A 23,662-nucleotide genomic window follows, 5' to 3' on the forward strand; every position below is an offset into this window, starting at 1 on the left:
ATGAAAACTGGAATGATCACACTCACATTGTTACAGGATGCTTATGAAAAATACTGTGGTGTTACATTAAAAACAATGTTGGGTGCCTGCCAACTGCTGAGAAAGATGGCTGCATGAGCTAAATGCTCCGCCGCCACTTGCACATTTCACAGCTTCATATGTTATTGCGGAAGCATGGGCCACTCAAAAAAGACAGCCACGGAACCCTCTACCGGGGGATCGCCCGCGTTTGTCTTTGAATTCTCTCCGAGAATATTTTCCCCTGCAGACCAGGCCCCTGACGACCACAAGGTTGCATCTCCAGCTAGTTCATCCTCTGCTGATGATCCCGCCTTGCTTATAACGGAGATCCAGCAGGTGGTTAGTGATGAGGTTCCTGGCCCTAGAGGGATGGACAACGCAGCAGCCCCACACTAACACACATGCTGAACAGGTGAGCGATCAACACACACGTTACCTGCAGGAACTCCGCCGCCGGATTGAAGACATGGATAACAGGGGCCGCCAGCAGAATATCTGTCCTCGGGGGATTCCTGAACGGGATGCCTCTAAAGACATCATGGTGCTCCTGACTGAGGTATTCAACGGTTTACTAAGTCGTTCAGCTGATACCCCGGTGCCAGTAGATAGAGCACACCGCGCTCTCCAACCGAAGGGTGGTCCAGGAACCCCCCCCAGGGACATCATCTGCCACTTTACAGACTTTAGATTAAAAGAAGCCATAATGACCCGGGTGAGAGATGTGGGCAGTTATTTGCTACATGGACACCAGGTATCCTTTTTCAACGACCTTTCTGACCTGACACTACAGGCAAGGTGAGCCTTGCAGTCTCAACATCGGAGTTGCAGAGACTCTGCACCCCCTATCATTGGGGACACCCCTTTGCCTTGATGATAAGACACGAAAACAGGTCCCTCACCCTGAAGCATTATCATGATGTCCGAGATCTGCGACTGGTGTTTTTTTTTTTAAAGCTTATTTTTGTTTTTTGCACTTTTACACTCCCCGCTATGCCCCCTGCCTACATTGTTATTTTCAGTGCTCAGTACTATAACTTTACATTTTTGCAAGTTTGACAAATATGAGATACTTGACATCCATTACTGGGGGGCTATTGTATTGTATTATATTGTTATGTATTGTACTCCTCGTCCTTATGTATCTCCTTATTTGTTGTTTATATGGCTTTTTATGTTTATCTTAGGGAGGTTGCCATACTCCTTGTTTTATTTTCTTTTTTGTCTTTATGCACTGTTTTTTTTTTATCTTATATGAATGTCCCACATTACTATTTTTGGTGCTTCTTTTGCATTACGATAGGCATGTTATGATTTATTATGTTTTGTGCTTTATTGCTATTGTTTTGATTCCTCTTGCTTAACGAGCTTTTCTAATTGCACATGCTGAATCTTCTAAACTGTTGCGGACGGCATCTTGCATTTGGTTCTGTAATCTTGTTGTTTCCGTTTTATTTGTTTACATTAAAACTTCTCCTTTATCTTGTGGTGGGTTGTTCCGCTATACGGTGACGCCCTTGAGTTTCCGGGCTTGTTGTCCCCGTGGGCGTAGTGGATGTTTACTTTGGCCTGTGTGCTACTTGTTCCCCTACTCTCCTTTCCTATTTCCTTCCTGTTCCCTGTCCTTTCCCTTTTATTTTTACCTTTTTTCTCCCTTCCCCTACTATCCTTTGTCTGTGACACCCCCCCTTTCTTTTTCCTTCTTCCCCCTCTTCTCCGTCCTTTTCTTGCTTGTAATCTTCCTCTCCTTATCCCTGTTTCTGCCTGATGTTGTCCCCAATGAATGCCGAATTTCATTTGCTTTCTATCGATGCCTGTGGTCTGAATTAGAGGACTGCATTGGGAGGGGCCCGCCAAAAAACGTGCGGGCGCAGGCGGTCTTGCTGAGGTTGCGGGCAGTCAGGCACTGTACCTGCGGGTCCCGGTAATCCTGCATAGTCCTGCAAGGCTGCCTTCTCGCTGCTCCCTTACAGTGTCTCCCCTCTTGTTCCGCCCAGGAACAAAACTGAGTCACGTGATGTGACGTCACTTCCCGTGACTCCGCCTTGTTCCTGGGCAGAGCAAGAGAAAGAGAAAGAGACTTTTCTATATCACTTTATAATTTTATGTTTTATCATACTTGCCCCCCTGTTCCTTCCCTTTTCTTCTTTTTCTGTACCCTTCCCTGAATTTAAAATAAAGAAAATGTGATTTACCCTAAAAACAATGCTGTTCTTCATGATGTATTTCTATAAGGTTCAATGCAATGTGGTCGCACACTAAATCTGACACTTCTGTATACACATACAGGCACTGACTCCAGCCCTACACATTTACACGCATACACACTGACTCTGGAAATACAGTATAGATTCGCTGTATACATCCAGCACTATGCATATACACACACAAACACTATACTGCTTGCTCCTAAAGAACATTTCTCACATATGCCCTTTTCTCGCCCAAGAAGCCACAAATGCCCTAGTTCATACCTTATCATCTCCCATCTTGATATTAATATACCCTTCTGGTTGGTATTTGCTGCTTCCCGTGGTGTATTTAGGGAAGGGCAGGGTGGGCAGTCCCTACAGTCACCCATCAGGGGCTGCCACACTGGTACACAGAGATCCCAAGTCTCACAGACCAGCTATCTGTTATCATCTCTTCCATTTCCGGCTCACAAGACTTGTGCTGCCCCAAACTCCAGTTCTCACTCTCCCTCTCAATATTCAATTAAACAAAAACCTCAAATCTCACCTTTTCAGTGAAAGGGATAAGCAATTTAGGTTGTACATGCCCATATTAATCTATGTCACAATGCTCTTGTCTAATATAAGGGTTCATTTTAGTCTGCCAATTTTAGATTTGTCATATTCTTTAGACTCAACAACACAGCCACATCCACATTGGGGTCCCAAAATAAATTGTGTGCCCTATGCTCACCCCTGGGTTAAAACATGAAATGAGGAGTTCAAAAGTGAATCACAGTTGCTGTGTGAATATATGTGGAAAGCATGGTAGCCAGGAACAGATGTCTAAATAGTCCAGTTAATTTATGATTCACTATATGTCAATGAGTGAACTACATTGTTAAACAAAGAAATTTTAAAAAATTTAATAAAAATATTTTTACATGCTACATTGGTATGGGTTATATTGGAAACTTGGGTTTTGTGGAAAAAAACTGTATATAACATTTCAGTTTGGTCCAAGTCTGCTGATAAATGTTACAGCCAGTGAATTCTTGTCAAATAAGGTCTCTTAAGGACACTTACTCAGTAGATGTGAAATTGTTGGTTGATTACAATGATATGAAGAAACCTAGCATAATATTTTAACAAAGGCTCATAAATGACACTTAGCCCATCTTGCAGAAGCAACTTACCAGATACTTTTATGAAGTTAATGCAGTAAGTATATAACTATATATCCACCGATCAATAAATAAACCTCTCAGTCAACCGTCAGACAAACAAAAAACGAATTATACAGTGACGTTCACATGAGCAAAATCACTATTACAGACATTAGCACAGCACTGGAATATCATATACCTATTATGCTAATTTAAATGTTTACTGTGAGCCTTATAAATCACTCATCTAGAATATATTGTATAGCAGGTTCTGAAATAAGTACTTGACATTTTTACAACTGATTTGTTCTGTATCTTTTAAAAGAAGTGTCTACTATATCCATTTGTGCGCATATATTTTGCATTCATGTGCATGTAAATTGCAAATAAACACACAGTAATGCTTTTATATTATTTAAGGTTTGCTGAAATATTACAAAATTGAAGTACAGTTACCAGATAATTCAGAAACATGAGCGAGACAGGTAAAATGAGATCACAATCTGTGATTGAGATGCCTTATAAAGGCAAATACGTAGGAACATATTGAAATATACCGTAATATATAACGTCAGGCTGTATACATTCATATTTAACCTCCAATAAAGCAAAATAAACTACTTTTTGAGCAGGTTCTCAAATGATAGTTTTTTTTCTCTTTATTCACTCAAGACTTATTGAGAAGTTCCTAATTAGCATGTCCCTTAATCAATGCAACCAATAAAGGAACAAAAAAGGTGGGTTCCTGGCACAGCAGACAAGTAAGGTGAAGTGGCATCATTGGTTCCTTGCCATTCCAATATATTGGAAGGCCATTCCGATATTCTTCACAAAGGGCAGCACCCAGAGGTTTAATAGTTTAATACTCTCAAATCAGTATTTACACCAAAACACTAAACTGGAACTCTGCTGTTAAAGTCTGAGATTACATTCAATATCTTCTGGACAATGTCATGAATGTAACCTTGATTCTTGTAGACTTATCTGCCACATTTGACTACATCATATAGGATAAGCAGACCTTCAAATGTAGGTAGTCGGACTTTGCGGTTCTGCACTGAGTTTAGTAAAATCTTTCCTAAATAACCTTACACAGATTGGAAACATGGGTAATTTTGAAGCGCCAGACACCAAAGCAACTTGTTTAGACCACCAAGAGTCTTATTTAATACCTGCATCAAACCATTTTCATAAAATCAACACCCTTTTTAGTAAACATATTTAATAGATTTGGTTGTACATACACGCAGATTGCAGACACAGTTCTTGAAGTGTGAACAGAGAGCAATGTTTGCCAAAAAGGAGAGAGACACTGTCACATGGCCATTGTATGCTTAGCCCACCACTACACCAAAGTACTCCAATGACGGTGGGTCCTAACGCTAATCCCTGATTACAGAGGTACGAAACAAACCAAACATGAAATCCAAACACATAACAATGAGACATACCTTTAGACTGAGACAAACAGAACACACAGGTGGGGCACACAGAGCTAAAGCAAAGAGCAAAACTGGAATCAAGGAATCACAGGTTCAGGACAGAACATACAGAAATCCAGAAATGGACCACAGCAAGACAGGGAAACAAAAGACACGCAGCTCCGCGGCCTGGGAAGAGCATGACAGACACCCTTAAAACCAAAATGTAGCTTTTCCCCATTCAACCAAGTTGAGCACTTATGATCGAACTTCAGAGTTCCCTAACGTAGATGGTATGTGGATGAATTATAATTTTTTTGAAACAACCTACCTTTTCACTCTAGTGCCTTAATTCAGAATATCTTTACCTCAGAGGAAATGGATTTATAAGGGCTCTTATTAGAATCATTTGGACAATTGGTGCCTCTCCAGCTTACTACTGCACAATCTTTGTAGTAGGCTACTAAAGGGTTAATATTTGTATTGCAGTTTGAGCTCATCCCCAGATATGATTATTAATGGTGTATAACTCTTACAGTCCCTGTTTATCTTTTTGACGTTTAGTACCAGCACGGGGATTAGTAGGGCCAGACTCGGAATTAAAACTAGCCCTGGGAATAATTGAATACTAAAAGAGCAATTACATTACTGGTTTTCAAAAAGGGTATTGATAGGCAACATTTTTATAACAAATGTTTAAATTACGCATACAAGAAAACAAGAATGTATCCCTGCACCTTTTATCCTTCCATTTAAAAACTGAGGATGCATACATCAAACATTTTTCTCAGTGTTAAACATTAACTGGATTGACCAATTTGTTTGTCTTCTACTGGTTTCTTCATGTTTAACAAAGTTCTGAGGGTCAGGGTTGTACACCTCTTACCAAGACTCCAAAATTAATGATTTATCTTTTTTTTTTTGTAATCGAGTATAAATTTTAAAAAGCCATTGTCTGACACATTTGCAACTGTGATATTGAGAAGGTGAAAATAGTTAAGAATGAAAGGCATCATTTTCATCCTCCTTTCTTTCATTTCTTTCAGCCATGCAGATCCGAGAGGTAAGTAATATCCCTGCCCAATTAACGGTTATGCAAATTACTGTATGCCTTCTGTTTGTAGAGTTGCTTTAAAATACCTCTGTTATTGAGTATACCGGTATATATGTTTGTAGATAATATCACAGTAACCACAACTTCCGTTTAAACAAAAAAGCTCTCTCAAAATGTAATCAACGGGGGATTTGTGTCACAGCAACTATGACGTTCAGTCTCAATCTTTTACAAAATATGTAATGGAAAGGTCCATTTTTTTTTACCACCTATAAAAGATACTTGATATACGTGCAGAATTTCATCATCTTGAATCTTCAGCTGCATAGATGATACAACAAGAACCAATTGCGCTACTTAAATTATGTTTACTTGCTGTACAGATTAGGCTGCATAAGGTTTCTTAGTTATACCAAGCCAGGGTCATCTCAGTCATATAGAAGAAGTAGGCAGCTCATTTGGCGTCAACCTAGCAAAGACCAGGCTCTCTAATAAATTTTGTAGTAAGTGCAAGAGAGTGGGAGTCAGCAACATAATTCATTCAGACCACCGGACTCTCTAGATTCAGAACTATACAGAACTCATAGTCCTGTACCACAATAGCAAGTGAAGCCTCTTTAACTAGTTCATCTATAGCAATGCTTGAGCTAGACTTGTGCATTTAGATTCATAGGAATTAAACAATTTGCCAATTGTGTTAATTAGTATGAAACAAATAAAAACAAAGCAGAGAGCTCAAAACTTTTTGTTTACATTTTCTTGTTTTTTCTCACACACACTCTCTCACACACACTCTCTCACACACTCTCTCTCATGCTCTGTTATACTCTCTCTCTCAATGTCTACCTACCTCTCCTATAACTGCTTCCGTGTCATTGTCTCCTTTCCTGTAGCTCCACTTCTCTTACCTCTTCTTGTTCTTCTGCCTTCTTTCTCCTTCCACGTCTCCCCTTTATCTGCTCCATTAACCAGACATGATACACTGTTTCCACTTCATTTTAACCCATTGATTGCCTACCATTTCACCCCCCGAGCTCTCTTTTCTGGGCTACCCAGATCCCTGTTTTTGTTTGAACAAAAAAAAGAAAAAACTCCACTTCACCCACTGAGAGCTTTCCCTGTGTCATCCTGCCCCCTGTTGTATTTGAATAGATAGATAGATACAGAAGATTATTTCGAAGTTGCAAAAAAAATTTCATGTCATGCTTTTATTCGTCAGATGAAGCATATGTCATTCTGGCATGTGCATGGAGCAGTGGTCTGACGATACCACCTTTACAGCATCAGATGTAAATATCAAATAAAAAATAAGGCGCACAGATCCCCTGGATGATAAAGAAATATGGGTAGCCCCGGACATGGTGGTCCTTGAATAATTCCACCATTTTAAGCCACGCCTGGCATCAATTGTAATATTGATGGTCAAGAGCCAAATCATTTTGTTTGTTTTTTTTGTTACTGATGAGTTTTTTGGAAATATAGTTTTTGAGACAAATAGGTGTGCCACATAATATCAGGCAGCTACCCCAGATCTTTGTATACTATGGCATTAACCCTATTGATGGAGACAAAAGAACATCATACGCTCTTACTGGAGCAAAAGTCCAGTTTTAGCTATTCCCCTTTTCTAACTGTCAAGGGTATGCTACGACAATTTGTAGGATTTTGCATTTTAATTACAATGCTTTCCAAAAAGTGATGCCAATTAAGTCAAGCTGTACAAAATTACACCCCTTATAACCTTTCTGTCAAAAAGGTTCCCAGAGGTGTACACCCCAGAGAAGATGAATAAATGAATCAATAATGATATATCTTGATGATATATATAATGTAATGTATGCAATTATACATTTTGTAGGTATTTCATAGAATGTATGTTCCCCATTAGTGTTAAAATTCCAGCATACCAAGTGTGTACGTTTTGAAACTTATGATATTTCCAAAATGAAGGTACTTAATTAAATCATGAAGTTTGTAAACATATATTTTTTAGTGGCAATTTATATAGGGAAAACACAAACATTTTGAGAGGAGGGGGTTCACTTTTTCTCTAGTTTTAATATATTTTTGATAATAAATGCTTGACTATAATTTCAGGGCAAAAACATGTTTATGGGGGCATTAAACTTGGAAAAGGGTAATCATTATTGAATAAAGATATGGTTAAAATAGCAAAAGAACTCCATCACTAATGGGTTGATTACTTATTTACTTTGTGATATGTTTTGCAACACAGTTGCTTTTTAGTTGAGTCCTGCAGAATACCAAGAGATCTCAAGATTTGTCAACCCTCAGTCCCTTGGGCTATGATTGTGAAAAATAGTATATGATATTTACATATATATTTGCATTTGTACAAGATTGAGGGTAGAGGAAATCACTAAAGTGTTGTTTTAACTTTTATTATGTGCTGACATGGCAGTAAGTGATGCTTTTGATCTTATTTATGGGAATTAGGGAATTGAATAATATATATGCCTGGGGCATCTGAATTAAGGGACACCAGGACAATTTCCACCTATTCACTTTTGAACCAGACAGTTATTATTATTATTGTTATTATTATTTATTGTTTTATATAGCGCCATCAAATTCGGTAGCGCTGTACAATGGGTTTTTAGGGCAACCCACTCCCTTGGGAGGATGCAGAATCACACATTCAGAAAAAAAAAAAAATTTACTTTGACTTTTCCTATAGGTTGTTGATGTAAATTAGTCATTCATTTAGTGTGGGAAATCTCTCACTATCCGAATTGAACCAAATGACAAGGTTTTTATTTCTAGATCTCAAACTCTTCTTATATTCGCACCACTATCCATGGTTCAACTAACTATATTTAACTAACATATTGGCAAAAATTTAAAATGTACATAATAAAAAACAAGGGTGCCAAAGTATTCTTGTCTGGGTGGATGTTTGGTTTAAGTTTGGTTCTGCTATCAAGTAGATAACCCTAGGAGATACCTTTATCCTTAAAACCACAGCTCTTCCCCTTCAGTTGTCAACTTAGATAGAGAGCACATTTAGTATTTCCAGATTTTTTTTTTCTTAATTGCAATTGTGATGTAGGATCGTAATATAATTATTCATGTGTTTTGAAAACTGTTTTGTTTCTATAAGGATAACTCTGTAAAACCAATAAACAGTCCACATGTTCTGCTGGTTATGCAAGGACGTTAGATGTAAATGATAATACTTTAGTTTTATTTCAAATACTATTGATTAAGTTACATTTTATATTCTCTTTGTCATTACCTGAGTACGAGAAACATTTTTTATTTCATTATGTCTCAATTTTTTGTATCAAGAGAAGCATGAGCTACATAGCGCAACTCGTTATAATGTAATATATTTATTGCAAAACATATTTCCTTTTTTTGATTATTCATTGAAACCAGCTTCCCTAATATATTCTAAAGGCATAACTAGCATTTAAAATACAGTTATCTAATGTGTATGTAATTTATTTACTTTTTTAATCTCGATGTTTGTAATACCAAGGCAAAGTCCTTGGTACAAATCTCACATATTGAATTTTGTGAGTTATAAAGGTCAATGTGGAAATGAGGTAAGTGTAATTTTCATCTGTAACCCTTGTATTCTGCAGTTGAAAAACATTTGTTCAAGAGTATGGACATCTTCAACGCTAATGTTGACCAATTTTCTATTATTCTTTAATATGCAATATACTAAAATATATTTTTTTTAAAAAGAAGAAAAGTAAAAATACATTTAGCTCTTCAAATTTTGGCGTCACATTTGTGTGGGAGGAAGCAGTAAGTTTGGCAACTGTTATGGCCACTAATGCAACATCATAATGTTTTATTATGTTTTGGTTTTTTTGCATACCTTGTGGAAGGTCATTTAAGGTTTTTGATACCCAGCAGTAGAATGTCTCCTTCTCTACTATAAGCCATATTTATCAGCTTCAAAATTAGGTCCTGCAGTCATTAAAATAAGTTTCACTCTTCATCCCTGGCAATTTTTTTCCCATATATCAAGTTTCTGAATGTGCATTCTAATCACTGGTTTATCTGACAAGTAGTCAGCGACAAGGCATTTATTTTTTTCATATAATGCCACAGCAGTTTTTCCTTCAGCTACTCTCCTTTGTAAGCACTATATTTCTTATTCACATGAGGACTTTGGTCTTTTTTCAACCTTATGAACTATGTTACTATGTTACATATTATGTCCTGTTCACACATTGTACACGGCTGTGGAATATAATGGCGCTATATGAAAATACAAGTAACAATAATGATACATGCATTAATCTGTTATGACACTCTGCTACAATGTAAAGTAGTGAGTGTACAGCCTGTATAATAGTGTAAACTATAGTTATGAGCGTTTATAACCTATTTCATGTGATCTATGGATTGTGTATAACTTTGGTCTTCAGCAGCACCCCCTTATAATTAATGCTAGTTCAGGTGAGTGCTTCCCTTTTGGATTTGTATGTATATATATATATATATATATATATATATATATATATATATATATATATATATATATATATATATAAATGTTCTTCCATCAGCTATCTGTAGCCTTTTTGTTTTTCATCTGCAGAAAAGGTCTGCACGGTCCACAGAAATGGTTTTCAAAATTATTGAAATTTGTTATAACAATTACGGTATAGTAAAGTGTGTGTGTATATATATATATATATATATATAATCACTGTGCAAAAGGTTAGGCAGGTATGAAAAATGCTGTAAAGTAAAATGTACATGTTAATATCTTATCATTTAACATAATGCAAACTGAGTGAACAAAAGAAAACTCTAAATCAAATCAAAACAGCATCAATTCTTCTAGGTATGCTTGTTCACAGTTTTTAAGGAACTTGGCAGGTAGGTTGTTCCAAACATCTTTGAGATCCTTTTCTATGTATTTAGGCAGCCTCAGTTGCTTCTCTTTCCTCATGTAATACCAGACAGACTTGATGATGTTGAGATAGGGTCTCTGTGGAGGGTCTTCCAGCTGTCTTTGATTAAAATCAGGAACTATAACAAAAACAAGATTTTACACATAATTTCATTTTATTTGACAAGCTGTGTTCCGGTCCACTGAGAATGCTGATATTTTGTTAGTGACATGAGTTTTTGTTTTGTATATCTTTGTGCATTTTTTTTTACCTTTATCGGCATAGATAGGAGGCACAATCTTTTGCAGACAAACATGAAATAAAATTGATCTACAAATATTTGGGGCCCAGAATGTCTGTATGCCAAACCAGAAAAAATACATTAAATAATATTTTTGGCAGCTTTGGTGATCCTGCGAGTGTATTTTCAGATGGTGATTATTATTCCAGTGACAATGGTATGTCCCATTGTTTTCAATTGAATTAATGCAAAATGTGAAATAAAAAAAAGATGTGGTGTTCCATACTTGACAAACAAGGCTGGATTAACGGAGTAGCACACAAAGGCTTTCTCTGAAGCCAGAGGTAAAAAGTTCCCAGTAACTCAATTTGAGGCAATAGTTCCATCTTCTTCCATCAGCATCCTTGTTAAGTTGTAAAGGAAATATTATTAACTTATGTGTTACAAAATAATACATATACATGCTGAAACAAGCAGTCTTTTTATGAGTCATCGACAGGGGATGTTTATAGCATTTGATGTTATTTCCACAATGAGTAATAAACAATAGAAGGTCACATTCATCAAAATTGTCCTTTTGTTTATTACAATCCATTGGATTTACATTGAAAAGGAGAAAAGAGAAAAGTTGAATATTTATTAGCAAGCTGGTCCACATTCCAGTAATAACTAGGCACTAAAACAGGTTACTGAATATGAGTATGCCAGTCCTGCCCAAGACCCATCTCTTCCCATATCATAGTTAAAAAAGAAGACCCTTATCAATACTAATACTTGGAGAGTCTTAGTTAAGAGTCTTAGTTGCATAGTCATGGAGCTTGTGTTGGCACCCAACCACTGCACATGACTTCTGTCAGGGTGTCAAAATCAATGTCTGGGAAATATGTTCTTCATGAGACAAGGCCCTGGCTGCATACCCCACTCCACAGTGGGTCAGAGGGATTCACTCAGTCTGTCAGTGCCTGTACTGTGCCCTGCCCTGCCTCTGCAGCTTATACGTGTTCCTTACTCTGGATCAATTCTTCTTCTATCTTTGTTGAAATTTAGTACTCTTTGAGTACTTTAATAAACATTCTTCCAAAATAAAAAAAAAATAAAGCACTAACCTTACACAGAAGCTACAGCCCTGCTGCACTAGCAACCCTTCCCCAATTATTATTGCTACTGATTGGCTACCTGGAGCAACCAGTCAACGCATTAGAGTGCACATGATGACTCCAGTGTCCCCATAATTTGTCCAAAAATGTATTACTATTAAAAGAAAATATACATAATGTTTTTGGCGATTGGGAGTTTTGCCTTATTCCTCAACAAAACAAATACAGGTAATGTGGATGTTGACTCGTGGACATTTTATTGTTCTGTTTCTTTAGCTTTTGCAAATGTCTCTTTGATTAACAAAATATTTATTATTTTGCATAGGACAAAAAATTGTTGTAAAACAATTAATTTATCATGTCAAAAAGCAGATATCAACTTAATTACACTACCAGAGCACTATGCCTTCAAGGTAATTCAAAACATAGCTTTGTACCATTCTGACAGATGAACATCACATTATTGATAACAAATGTCAAACTAACTGTATGACTGAGTAATTCCTTTGGCTATCATGATAAATAAGGAAACGATCTCTGCATACATCTCATATTAAGTACAATAGTCATCAAAAGTATATTAATTACTAGGGCTGGTTTAGAGAGAGATTGGATGCTTAAAAACACATCACTTGTAGTTAATACAGTTTAATAGGGTGCACGCAATTTTTTATTGTTTTACTTTATTTTCTTTCCTACATTATCTACCTGTGTAGTCACATATATTTTTTATTATCATAAAAATTCACAGTTAAATTCATTAACACTTCAAAAGTATTTGTACATATACAAGCCAAGCAGAGAAAGAATATCCACATGCCTCCCCTAACTTACTGTGCAAGTAATGAAGTGAGGGGATATAGCCAGGTGAGGACTGGCAACATTTGGCCCAAGGGGCAGGTAAAACCAAGTGGTCCCATTGGACCCATGCCCCTCGGTAAATAACAAATCCACTGCCATGCAAATTTACATACACGCTTACACTAACACACACACATGCTACAGATACTTACGCTAACACACACACTCATGCTAACAAATACCCATACACAAGCATGCGAACACATACTTACACACACATATGGTTATGTCAACACACACTCCTATTTTTATTTCATGCCATTTTTTTTTTTATTTAATTTTCTTTTTTTTTAATGCAACTATATTTTATGTATTTTATTTATATTTACATGCCCTTCCCTGCAACTCAGACATTTTTAGTGAACAGTCCAATTTCTGGTATATAAAATGGAACCTACTACTGGGATAAACATCCTTCCAAATACATACTAATAGCATAGAAAATGTCATGTGTGGTTTCCTCTCATTCTTGGTTAAAAAGCAAGGGGGCACTAGGTATGCTTAGTGTCTGTGGTTTCTTAATTCACCTGGTAAGTTACTCCCCAGAGCCTATTTTACACTCCTTTGTGATGCCATCTTGATTGTATGATGTAGTTGCTGTTCCAACTCTATACTTAATTAATATCGGAATTTCTGTCAATTTTCACTTGACACAGCTCAGCTGTCACCCAGTTCAGAACACTAGAACTGGACCTTTCAGAAAGCTCAACTGCCGAATGTGAAACCTCTGTATTCTAGCCACAATTAACTAGTACCCCATGCCACAGAGCAGTTCAAGAGGGAACAGAGCAAACACAAAGAATTTGATGGCAAATGGGAGCCATTCTGGCTATCTAGTTTGGCCAGAGACACAGATCTATTGCTACTCACTAGTCACAGATGATGAAAATTGAAAGATAAAGATAGATAGATAGATAGATAGATAGATAGATAGATAGATAGATAGATAGATATGCCCTGCACCATTATTTTAACATTTCACAGTAAATTAACAAGGAATATCAATTGTGTGGTTTATTTATTTAAGCTTATTTAATTTAGTAAGATGTTACGAAGAAAACTTTTTGTGAACTTTTACATCCAAATGACAAAGTAAGATTGCAGGCATATTTTTCCCTTTTTTTATAACATACTTTTAGAGTTTTTTGGTAGTCCAGAAGATGTGTGGGTGACATACATCTTTTCTGAAAATCACCATGCCTCACTATTAGACTAGAAGAAAGTAATTGTAGAAAATGTTCCAGAATGCAAGAACATGCCCTTTAAAACTAAATGACTATTATCTATTGAAGTGAATAAAAGAGATGATTTTTTGAAGAGATGCATTTTCCACTCATCCTCCTATTTCCTTTTCAAGCTCTAAAATAGTGTGTGTGTGATATTAATTTAATTTATCTCATATTGGGCCTGTAATGTAGTGTCCACATTGAAATAAAACATACAAATGTGGTTTTATATATAAATCCCTAATTAACTATTAATAAACCTAGATATGATTGAGTATAATTCATTGGGGAAGTGCAAGGATTTTAAAAGGCACTGCCTTTGTGATATTTTTGTAAGCATATTAAGTAAGATCAAACAAATTACGAAAATTGGCTTTGAAAATAATTAATCACAATAGTGTATCCTGCACACAGCACTGATGTTCAGATCTATTTTATTATCAATACAACATGACCCACAAATATGTTACAAGGCTCAAATATACTGTGTATTATTAAATAGCCAATACAATCGAATATACAATACAGAAAATTAGCCAAAGGGCTAATTTACTTTTGTGGGTGCAAGCAGTCCTTCTTTCTCATTTATCATAGCTGCATAAATTATATATTGCATTATTAATGAGTAAACCCCAGGTAGCAATTGCAAATATTAGATTGCAACTGGTTAAGTTGAACTCAATATAAATAAATATTTTTATTTATAATACTGTATTGTTTTTCTTTCAAAAATCCTAAGTAAAAAAAAAAGTTTATCCTTTCAAGAACATAATAACACCACTATTTTTTGTTAATAATGTGTTCACAAAACCTAATAAAAATTGTAACATATAGTACTAAGTCCAAATCAAACAAAGAGACCTTCAGGTCAATTTTCCAAAGCTTACCAGTCATAAACCACAAAACAAGGATATACCACATAGTATGAAACAATGACTAAATATTTGTTACCAAGAGCAATACTACTCACATTTAAAAACCTCCCCAGCTGGGAAAGAAAAAAACTAATATTCTGCAATCCAAGAATACAGCAACAACAGATCACAATTTTTGGCACATAAATGTAATTATGTTATATTGTTAAGACTTTGCTGTATCAGTTGATACGTATTTCTAGTTGAGGACATCAAAGCAAACATCAGCAGTCATTACATAAAATCATTCATTTAACACAGATGTAAAAAAAAACAAAAAAAACAAGTAGCACACATAAAAGTACTCACACTATTAGCTGCAATGAGCTTCTGCTGTGTCAACAACATAGACTTGAGTCCATGGTTTAGACATGATTATTAAATATATTCACTAAATGTGTATGTGTATTTGAGCAATTTTTTTTTGTGGATTATACATTGTGTTCACATTTTTTTTGGTAAAAATTATTCACATGGTTGTTATATAATTTTAATATTGTTTTTTTTTGCGCAACACTTTTTATGTTTTCTATTTGAGCAGTTAACAGTGTTCTGTTTTGTTTTACGCTGCCAGTTGAAATACTCATTTGTTGGTATGTGTATGTAAATGTTGGTATACATGAAACAATCTATGATTTTAGCAATCTAGTCTAGAAGCGTTTAAGGTCTAAATTTTGGACTGGCAATTAAATCAAGCCCCTTGTTTTCCTTATACGTAAAAGCAACAGTATTGTTTTAAGATTACTTTTAATATTGCATTAATAGATTGTCATGAAAACTGATTTTCCTCCAACCTTTCACTTGTCATCTCATCAGCCTGAAGTTAATGGAATATGATCAAAGATGGAACTTATCTGCACATTCTTAATTATCTCAACTAAGTGCACTTGAGTTAAACTCAACATGCACCACACCTCACTACACTACACTAGAATATACTATACTAAACAGTTGTAAAGAAAACTTGCTTTTATGTACCTAAATAAACCAAAAAGTCATCAATAAATAGATTTACTTAATAACATGGCATAGATTTTCAACCAACTCTGTCTATGCTTCATTAAAATTGGATGTGTACCCACATGTAGTAATTATTTAATGAGCTGTTTATGTCTCATAATATAACAACATCATGCATTATCTTATAGTTAAAGTTTTTTGTTTTGGTAAACTTAGCTTTGAAATTATCCATGAAAAATCAAGGTTATACAATAGCTCCCTCTATGGGACATAATTTGGACATTCACTGTCCAAAGACTTCTCTTTTGCTGACATACCTTTTTTAACCTTATTTAAGGATGTTCAGAACCCATTTAAGTCTGACCTGAATTTTCCAATGAAAACATTACTTTTGTTGTGTCAGTAAGAGAAATGATGATTCAGTGCATCATCATTTTTATTAAGCCTAACATACTGCATAAATGCATGGGTCTAAACCCTCTATGTACAATAATCATCACTGTATCCTTTTTTACAGTCACTCGTACATTTTTTGTTGTGTTTTGTGCACACGTGATTTCATTTTGGATTCCCAGTTTGTATGTGTGTGTAGTGGAGCAGATACTTGATTTTGGGTTTGGTTGTTTCATTAGGCAGGGTGACCCCCCCACCATTACAGAGGGGGACTTATAAGAGCTGGCCCACTCTGGAGGGAAGAAAAAGGACTGCATATTCCCCTGGGGGTATGTAGCCTTAGAAGAGAAAGATCTCGAATCACGGTGTCACTGTGGCCCTGCTACTTTGGAACATAAACAATTTCTTTGAACACCGAAGGAAAGCCTGATACACCTCATACTTCTAAAAAAAATCTACCCTGTTTTTTTTGCTATTGTCTTTTGACTATTTTTTTTACATATCCAGCCTCAGGGGTTGGGGCCTTACATAACCACCTATTTATACTTTTTTCCACTATTCATTTTATGTGCACATGTTTTGCTGTGCAATTATGCTTTTTTGGGGGTTCCAACCTTCTGTCCACACCACTCACTAATGTGTTCCACAGAAAATGATCTAGCTTTGTCTAAATGGATCATGTGTTTTATGGAGATTCTGGATTATAAATTCAGAATCATGTTCTTTATTTATGAGGTATCTCATTATTGACGCAAGTTGACCCATTATTAGACAGTAATCATAATCAATAATCTCCTACATGCTCTTCTTATAGTTCAGCTGTATGGTGAACTGCAAAAAAAAATATCTCTCAGAGTATTACACTGAAATAATTAGTACATTTTATTGTGGGTGGAATGAAATTGGTTATGTGCCAAAACAAATTCTCCTCCATTATTATGTTTATTATAATCAATGTTTTTAAAATATAAATATTCATTATCAGAAAACTATGATATGATTATATAACTGCAATGGCTTTTTTCCCACCATTTGTATTTCAAATGCTAGCGGTTAAAAGAAGGACATTATCTAAAATCATTTAAAAATTATTAAACATAGAAACGTTTTAGATATTGTAATATTGTATGTTGAATTGGAGAACCAACTTTCTATTGTATCAAAAAACGTTATATGTTTATCATAAAACAACCACTGCTCTGGATGAACCCAACAGGCTTTCTTATTTGATTTTCATAAGTTAATCAACTGATTGAACTAACATTTATCTGAATTATGAAAAACATATGCGTTTGTGTGCATGTCAACGCTACATGTTTCTTTGTGTTTTGGTTATGCATGCAATTTATTTAGTTTGGCAATTTATTTCATTATTTGATTAAGCTTAAATGTCTGTTCCTCATTTAGCAAATTTGCTAAATGCTACCGGATGTTAAACAGTAGTATACATTATTAACATGTATTTAGTAATCATAAATAAGGAGCATCTCAGGCTATAGTGAACATAGCGCATAGTTGTTTTTTTCTATTAAGTTCATATCACTGTAAAAATTAACATTTCCTCCCTCTAAGTTAGATGCTAGTTATTCTGAAAATAGTGCAATCATTTTGTTATTCATCCATCTATTCTCATCAGTACCTTTTGTGGTTAAAAAAAAAAAAAAAATACTTAATAACACCAATTTTACTTTTTCTTGCCATCCATTAAACTTTGATACAAATCTAGTTTAGAATCTAAAGGCTCTCTAGAACTAGAGTCTAAATGCGGATTGTTTTATGAAGTATTATAAGAGAATGCATGCCGGAACCAAAGCTAGCAGCGTGTTTCTCGTGCCGTTGTAAAGAAGTGTACAGGACTAATTTAGTGTGCAGTGTGTGTCTTTTCACTAGGCTGGAAATGCTGTGATTTAAATAATTTGCGCCATGTAAAAGAATGGCTAATGTTGTGTGGTTTCATTGTTGTAACATAGAAGGTACCAGCCTGTTCCATTTAATGTAATCCTCACTGTCACAAGAAATAATGTTTCCATTAAGGCTTTGCATGTATTATTAGAGGATATTTACTTGTAGGCAAAAAAATGCAGTAAATTATATAAAGTTCAAAGTAAACTTAGTGCTGGTACATCCATTGTCCCTACATATGAAAAAAAATGTTCTGTTTTACCATTTGAGGGACTGCTACATCTATATATTCTTTATCCATAAATAGTTCTATATAAAATATACAGTATATATAGATATACAGATAGATATGCTATAATTCTTAAGGTTTTATATTTCATTTTTTCACCAAGATCCTTTTCTTTTGCCTTGTCTTTGCAGGAAAACCATATGAAAGAGAAAAGGTTTGCCAAGAGTTTAACATGATGGGAAAAGAAAAATTTTCTGCCCTGTAAGTTCCCCATCCTTGGTTAGACATGATTATGTTATATTGTGCAATTACCAGCTTGTCTATTGTTGCCTGATAACCGTGTAATGTACAACTATATATGACGTCTTTTGTTTATAAAAACTGTAAATAACGTATTCACGATATATTGTCCGTGTTTCATTTAGATATCTCAGTTTTTATTACAGTCACCTTTTAACTTGTGGTCCCAAGGACACAGCAACTGAAGCCATCAACTTTTATACAAAGAACTGCATTATTTATAATCCTGTTATATATGGATATATGTCCTGTTTTTAGGACTTGACATACAGAGATCCTTCTACCTTGAGAATATTGGACTATCTCACTCCTAAAATGTTCTCACAGAGTTCACCTCCGAAACATAAACTAATTCTCTCCAATCCATACTTCCTCATTCATAGAAAAAGTTCCAGAATATGTATTATGTATGATTCTGTGATCCCTAGGTTAGAGTGCACTAGTCAAATGTCAGGTGAGCCACTGGCCGAAACACTTACCCAAACACTCACCTGATCTGCTGCTCCAGCTGAATATGCCTGGCCTTACGCTACACAAACATAAAAACATAGCGTGCAGCCATGCAAACTTACCCCATCAGGCATCCGCTGGTCTTAAAGTGCCAGGGCCATCTCCTCATTGCCAGTACGGCCCTTTGATCACATTCACAACAGAGAAAATGCGTTATTGTGCGTTTTTGGATAACCATGCATGCAAATTTCACATACAATTTGTTTAATAGAATCTCATGTTCATGCATCTTATTTTAATCTTCTGATGTTTTTTTATGTTATGCTTATTTCACAAATAAGTTTCAACAAGTGGTTCAAGAGTAGTAAGATTGTATTTACTTTTTTACAGTTACAATGGGTACATTGGCTTCATTACTTAATCGCAAATCAATAGCAAAAAATGTGACACCTTTGAAGTTAGGTCATGGCCCTAACATTAAAGCTTCCATGTTTGATAACATTGAAGCAATGGTCATTAAAATATCTCTTCATTTAGCTTTCTACAATACTGAATTTGCCAAACTCCCAACAATGTAAAACCCCAACAACTGGGGGCTTCTTAGCAAATGACAAATACTGGAACTTCAAGCAGGATTTCCTCATGTTTTCTTAGAATTCTTCCCAGATAACCTCAAATGTTTTACAAATATTATATAACCCATTCTTTCACCCACTACTTTGTCGTCAAAACATATCTCACACTTCCCCGCATAATTTCATTCCTATTACAACACCTAGGACAATATTTATAGAGCGACGCTGAAACAAACTTTAGAAATATGTTTTCCATTTCCATGGAGATTGCCCATTATTTACTCCAGAACTATACTTTTATAAATGCTGCTAGGGTTGTCAGGAAAATGGCTAGACCAAGACGGTAAAAAAAAAGAACAATAAAACTTTCAAAAATGTATCCCAGTATGTCACCATTTTAGTAACGTAATCTCAGCCCCCTTACATTAGTTACCAGATACACAGACTATCTCACTCATTCTTTTCACCTCTCACATGATCTCACGTTTCCTTCATTATCATTATTTTCTTTATGATTTCTCTTTGAGTACCATATGCCGCACGTTTTCCAAAGTGTTCTGTTTGCTTGTGATATTGTTAGCCCCACTTCCAGGAATACATCCATTTTATTGCTTTTTTCCCTTTCAGAGCAGTCATCATGAACAGCAGGAAATATTCCAATGCTACGTTTGAAGAAATAGGTCACCTAATGAATGCTATAGTCTCTCTGGCAGAGAAGTGCTGCGTTAAAGGAGCTGCATCTGACTGTTATGACAAAGGGGTAGGTTTACGGAATACAACATTCTACTACAATTTATCCCAATGGAACTTTCTCTTTATTTCTATAATTGGCCTCTAAATAAATATGTTGTTTTGTGTAAAAAAAAACACCCGCGGCTGCTAATTGAAAGCCTAACAAATAATAGTTGGATAATGCATTATGACACTTAAATAGGTTTCAAAGCATTTTAAAAAGTTACTGACATGAAGCCACTGAAATGGTTACTATCAGCAATATAGCAGTTCTTAGTTGGTTAGTGACTTTTTTAGTTTACTAGATATACCGTATGACCAAAAGTATGTAGACAGCCCACCTAATTATTGAGTTTAGGTGTCTCAGCCATACTCATTGGTAACAGGTGTCTTATCATGCACAGGGGCATGGCCAATCATCAATCACCAAATAAACACCAGCGACATAAACGTAAATTTTAAATATGTAAACATATACTCATAAACCGCAATTAGCCTCAGCTAATAAAATCATCCTTTAGTGCATAACAAATAAACGTCCCAGCTTACTAGGGCGAGATCCCCCGAGAATGCCGACGCAGGTGTAAACAATGCTAAGACCGCTTACTCGTGTCCTCCCTGCACTTTAGCAAAACCGATACTAACTCCCCAGGGCCATCCCATGGAGAGTCCTGCATGTAGCCCTACGACTAAGATGGCCAACTCCCTTGAGGGACCCTCTGCCACACCAAGAATTTAACAAAACAAGAGAGGCCAGGCAGGAACTTTACTCAGTATGATTTCTGAAAAGTGAGGGAAATCCCCTCAGGGTAGAAATAAATACTCCTTGGAAAGGGTAACGGCAAACATTAGCATAATGCCCTAACAGAGGGTCACCATTGGGATAACACACAGAAAGACATACATTAAGTGATTTACAGCCAGCTCAGTTATGCTGGCCCTACATGTATGCTCCCTTCAGGCCAATACTGGACATATCGACAAACATTTGCAATAAAATGGGTTGTACTCAAGAGTTCAGTGACTTTAAACATGGCAGTCATAGAATGCTACCTTTGCCACAATTCAGTTGTAAATTTGATCGCCTGCTAGATCTGTCCCAGTCTACTGTAAGTGCTATTGTTATGAGTGGAAATCCCAAAACAATAGACCATGCACCAGTGGGTGCCGAGGCATAAATGGCCTGTCCTTTGTAGCATCACTCACTACACAGAACCAAACTGCCTCTGAAGGAAACATCCTGCATAAGCACAGTGAGTCAAGATCAAAAAGGGGTTTCCATTCCCAAACAGCTGCACATGAACTGTAGCTCTCTATGCGCAATGCAAAGCATCAGTTGGAGTGGTGTATAGGACACCGTTACTGGACTCTGGAGGAGTAGAAACATGTTCTCTGGTGTGATGAACCACACTTCACTATCTGGAAGTCTGATGAATAAATCTGAGTTGGGTGGATGCCAGGAGAATGCCACCTATCAGAATGCCTACTGTAAAGTCTAGTGGGTGATGGGGCTTTTTTTCAGGGTTTGGGCTAGGTCCCTTAGTTTCAGGGTTTAAAGAGTACTGTTAATGCTACAGTATACAAAGACATTTCGGACAGTTGTATGCTTCAACTTGGTTTGACAAGTTTGGTGTGAAGGAATTCAAATTACCTGCACACAATCCCGACCCTAAACCCATCGAACACCTTTTGGGGTGAATTGGAAGGGAGATTGTGAGCCAGGTCTTCTCCTCCAACATCAGTGCCTGACTTCACATATACTCTTCTGGCTAAATGGGCACAAATTACCAGAGTAGATGCTGTTACAGCAGGAAGAGGGGTCAACTCCATTCTTTTACAAAGGAGTGTCCAGCAAGCTCATGTAGGTGTGATGATCAGGTGTCCAGATACTTTTGGTTTTATAGAATATTTGGCAGCACCTGATTTATACTCCATGTGCACTTAGGGAGTTAAAACGCCTACATTAACTGTGCGTCATGGAGGGTTAACTAGACTTGGGTGCCGGCCAACTCTTGGTGTTCGTCTTCGTGGGGGAAAAAATCTTTATATTCCACGAATATTGGCCTGTTCCTGTGTTCGGTTCAGGCAAATATTCATGTACATTCTTCGTGTTCGTTTTTTTTCTTCATTTTTTGTAGAAGGGGTTAATACGGGGTTAATGTGCACCTCATTGGATGATGGCAGACAAGCCCCCTGCTGGCGACCAATAGAGTGCCACACTTGGCCAGGGGACACCACTGGTCTCCCTGCTCCAAGAGTTAAAGGTCCGTACGAACGACCAATAGAGTCGCTCGTACGGACCTTTAACTCTTGTAGCGGGATGGTCTCCTCAGGCCAAGTTCCGTCGTCAGGAGTTAAAGGGCCGTGCAAGGGACTCTATTGGTCTCCTGCAGGGGCCTCCTCTGGTTTCAACCAATTGCAATGCTGCATATATACGGTAGGCTAGATGGGGAAGGGACCAGGGAGATTAGTAAACGAAGACGAAGACTAACACGAAGATTCTTCATGTTATGTGTCTTCGTATATGTTTTGCCGCCGCCATGTTTGTATATTCGGTATTCGAGCTGAACAACGAAAAATGCACCCTTCGTGTTCGTTTTCATGTTCGCCCAAATACAAATGCGCAAGTCTAGTGTTAACCTTAATGAGGTTCTCCTGTATGATGGGTAATGTTAGCCCAAAATATCACACAATTAACAGTGAGATTTTTTGACAGAAATAAAACTAAACTATACCTCTAGCATGTGATGTTAACTAGCGAATCAGCAAATCTTTTAATATTGGGTGGTATCATTCTAGATAACCTTTTCACAAAGTTTACCCTGCATTAAACTTGCATTCCGCGTTAAGGGGCTTTGGTGTTGACCTATAGAAAGGGGTAATATGGGTACATGGGTCCTTATATAAGTAGCACGTGGTCTGGACACTACAAAATTAATGATCAAACACATTAGAACTACCTTAAATGTAATGTATTATAAAGTTCCATATTTCAAAGGTAATTGTTTTACTGCAGTTTATAGAAAACAGATGTCATTATGTCAGGCCACTTACATGTCATGTCCCACTAGATTC

At 36.4% G+C, this 23,662-nt stretch overlaps 1 protein-coding gene across 1 annotated transcript in view; it reads left to right on the plus strand.

The window, feature by feature from the left end:
- The first annotated feature begins 367 nt into the window (after positions 1-367).
- LOC149278048 (vitamin D-binding protein-like) overlaps positions 368-23,662 on the plus strand; it is a 36,596-nt gene continuing 13,301 nt past the window's right edge. The window contains exons 1-4 of the mRNA XM_089502444.1: positions 368-816; positions 17,881-17,907; positions 18,720-18,791; positions 20,483-20,615. Coding sequence (XP_089358570.1) covers positions 368-816; positions 17,881-17,907; positions 18,720-18,791; positions 20,483-20,615 — 681 coding nt within the window. The remainder of the gene's footprint in view (positions 817-17,880; positions 17,908-18,719; positions 18,792-20,482; positions 20,616-23,662) is intronic.

Source organism: Sceloporus occidentalis, unplaced genomic scaffold, assembly GCF_023333645.1.
Source record: "Sceloporus occidentalis isolate IW3139 unplaced genomic scaffold, rSceOcc1.0.p SCAF_203, whole genome shotgun sequence".
NCBI classification, from domain to species: domain Eukaryota; kingdom Metazoa; phylum Chordata; class Lepidosauria; order Squamata; family Phrynosomatidae; genus Sceloporus; species Sceloporus occidentalis.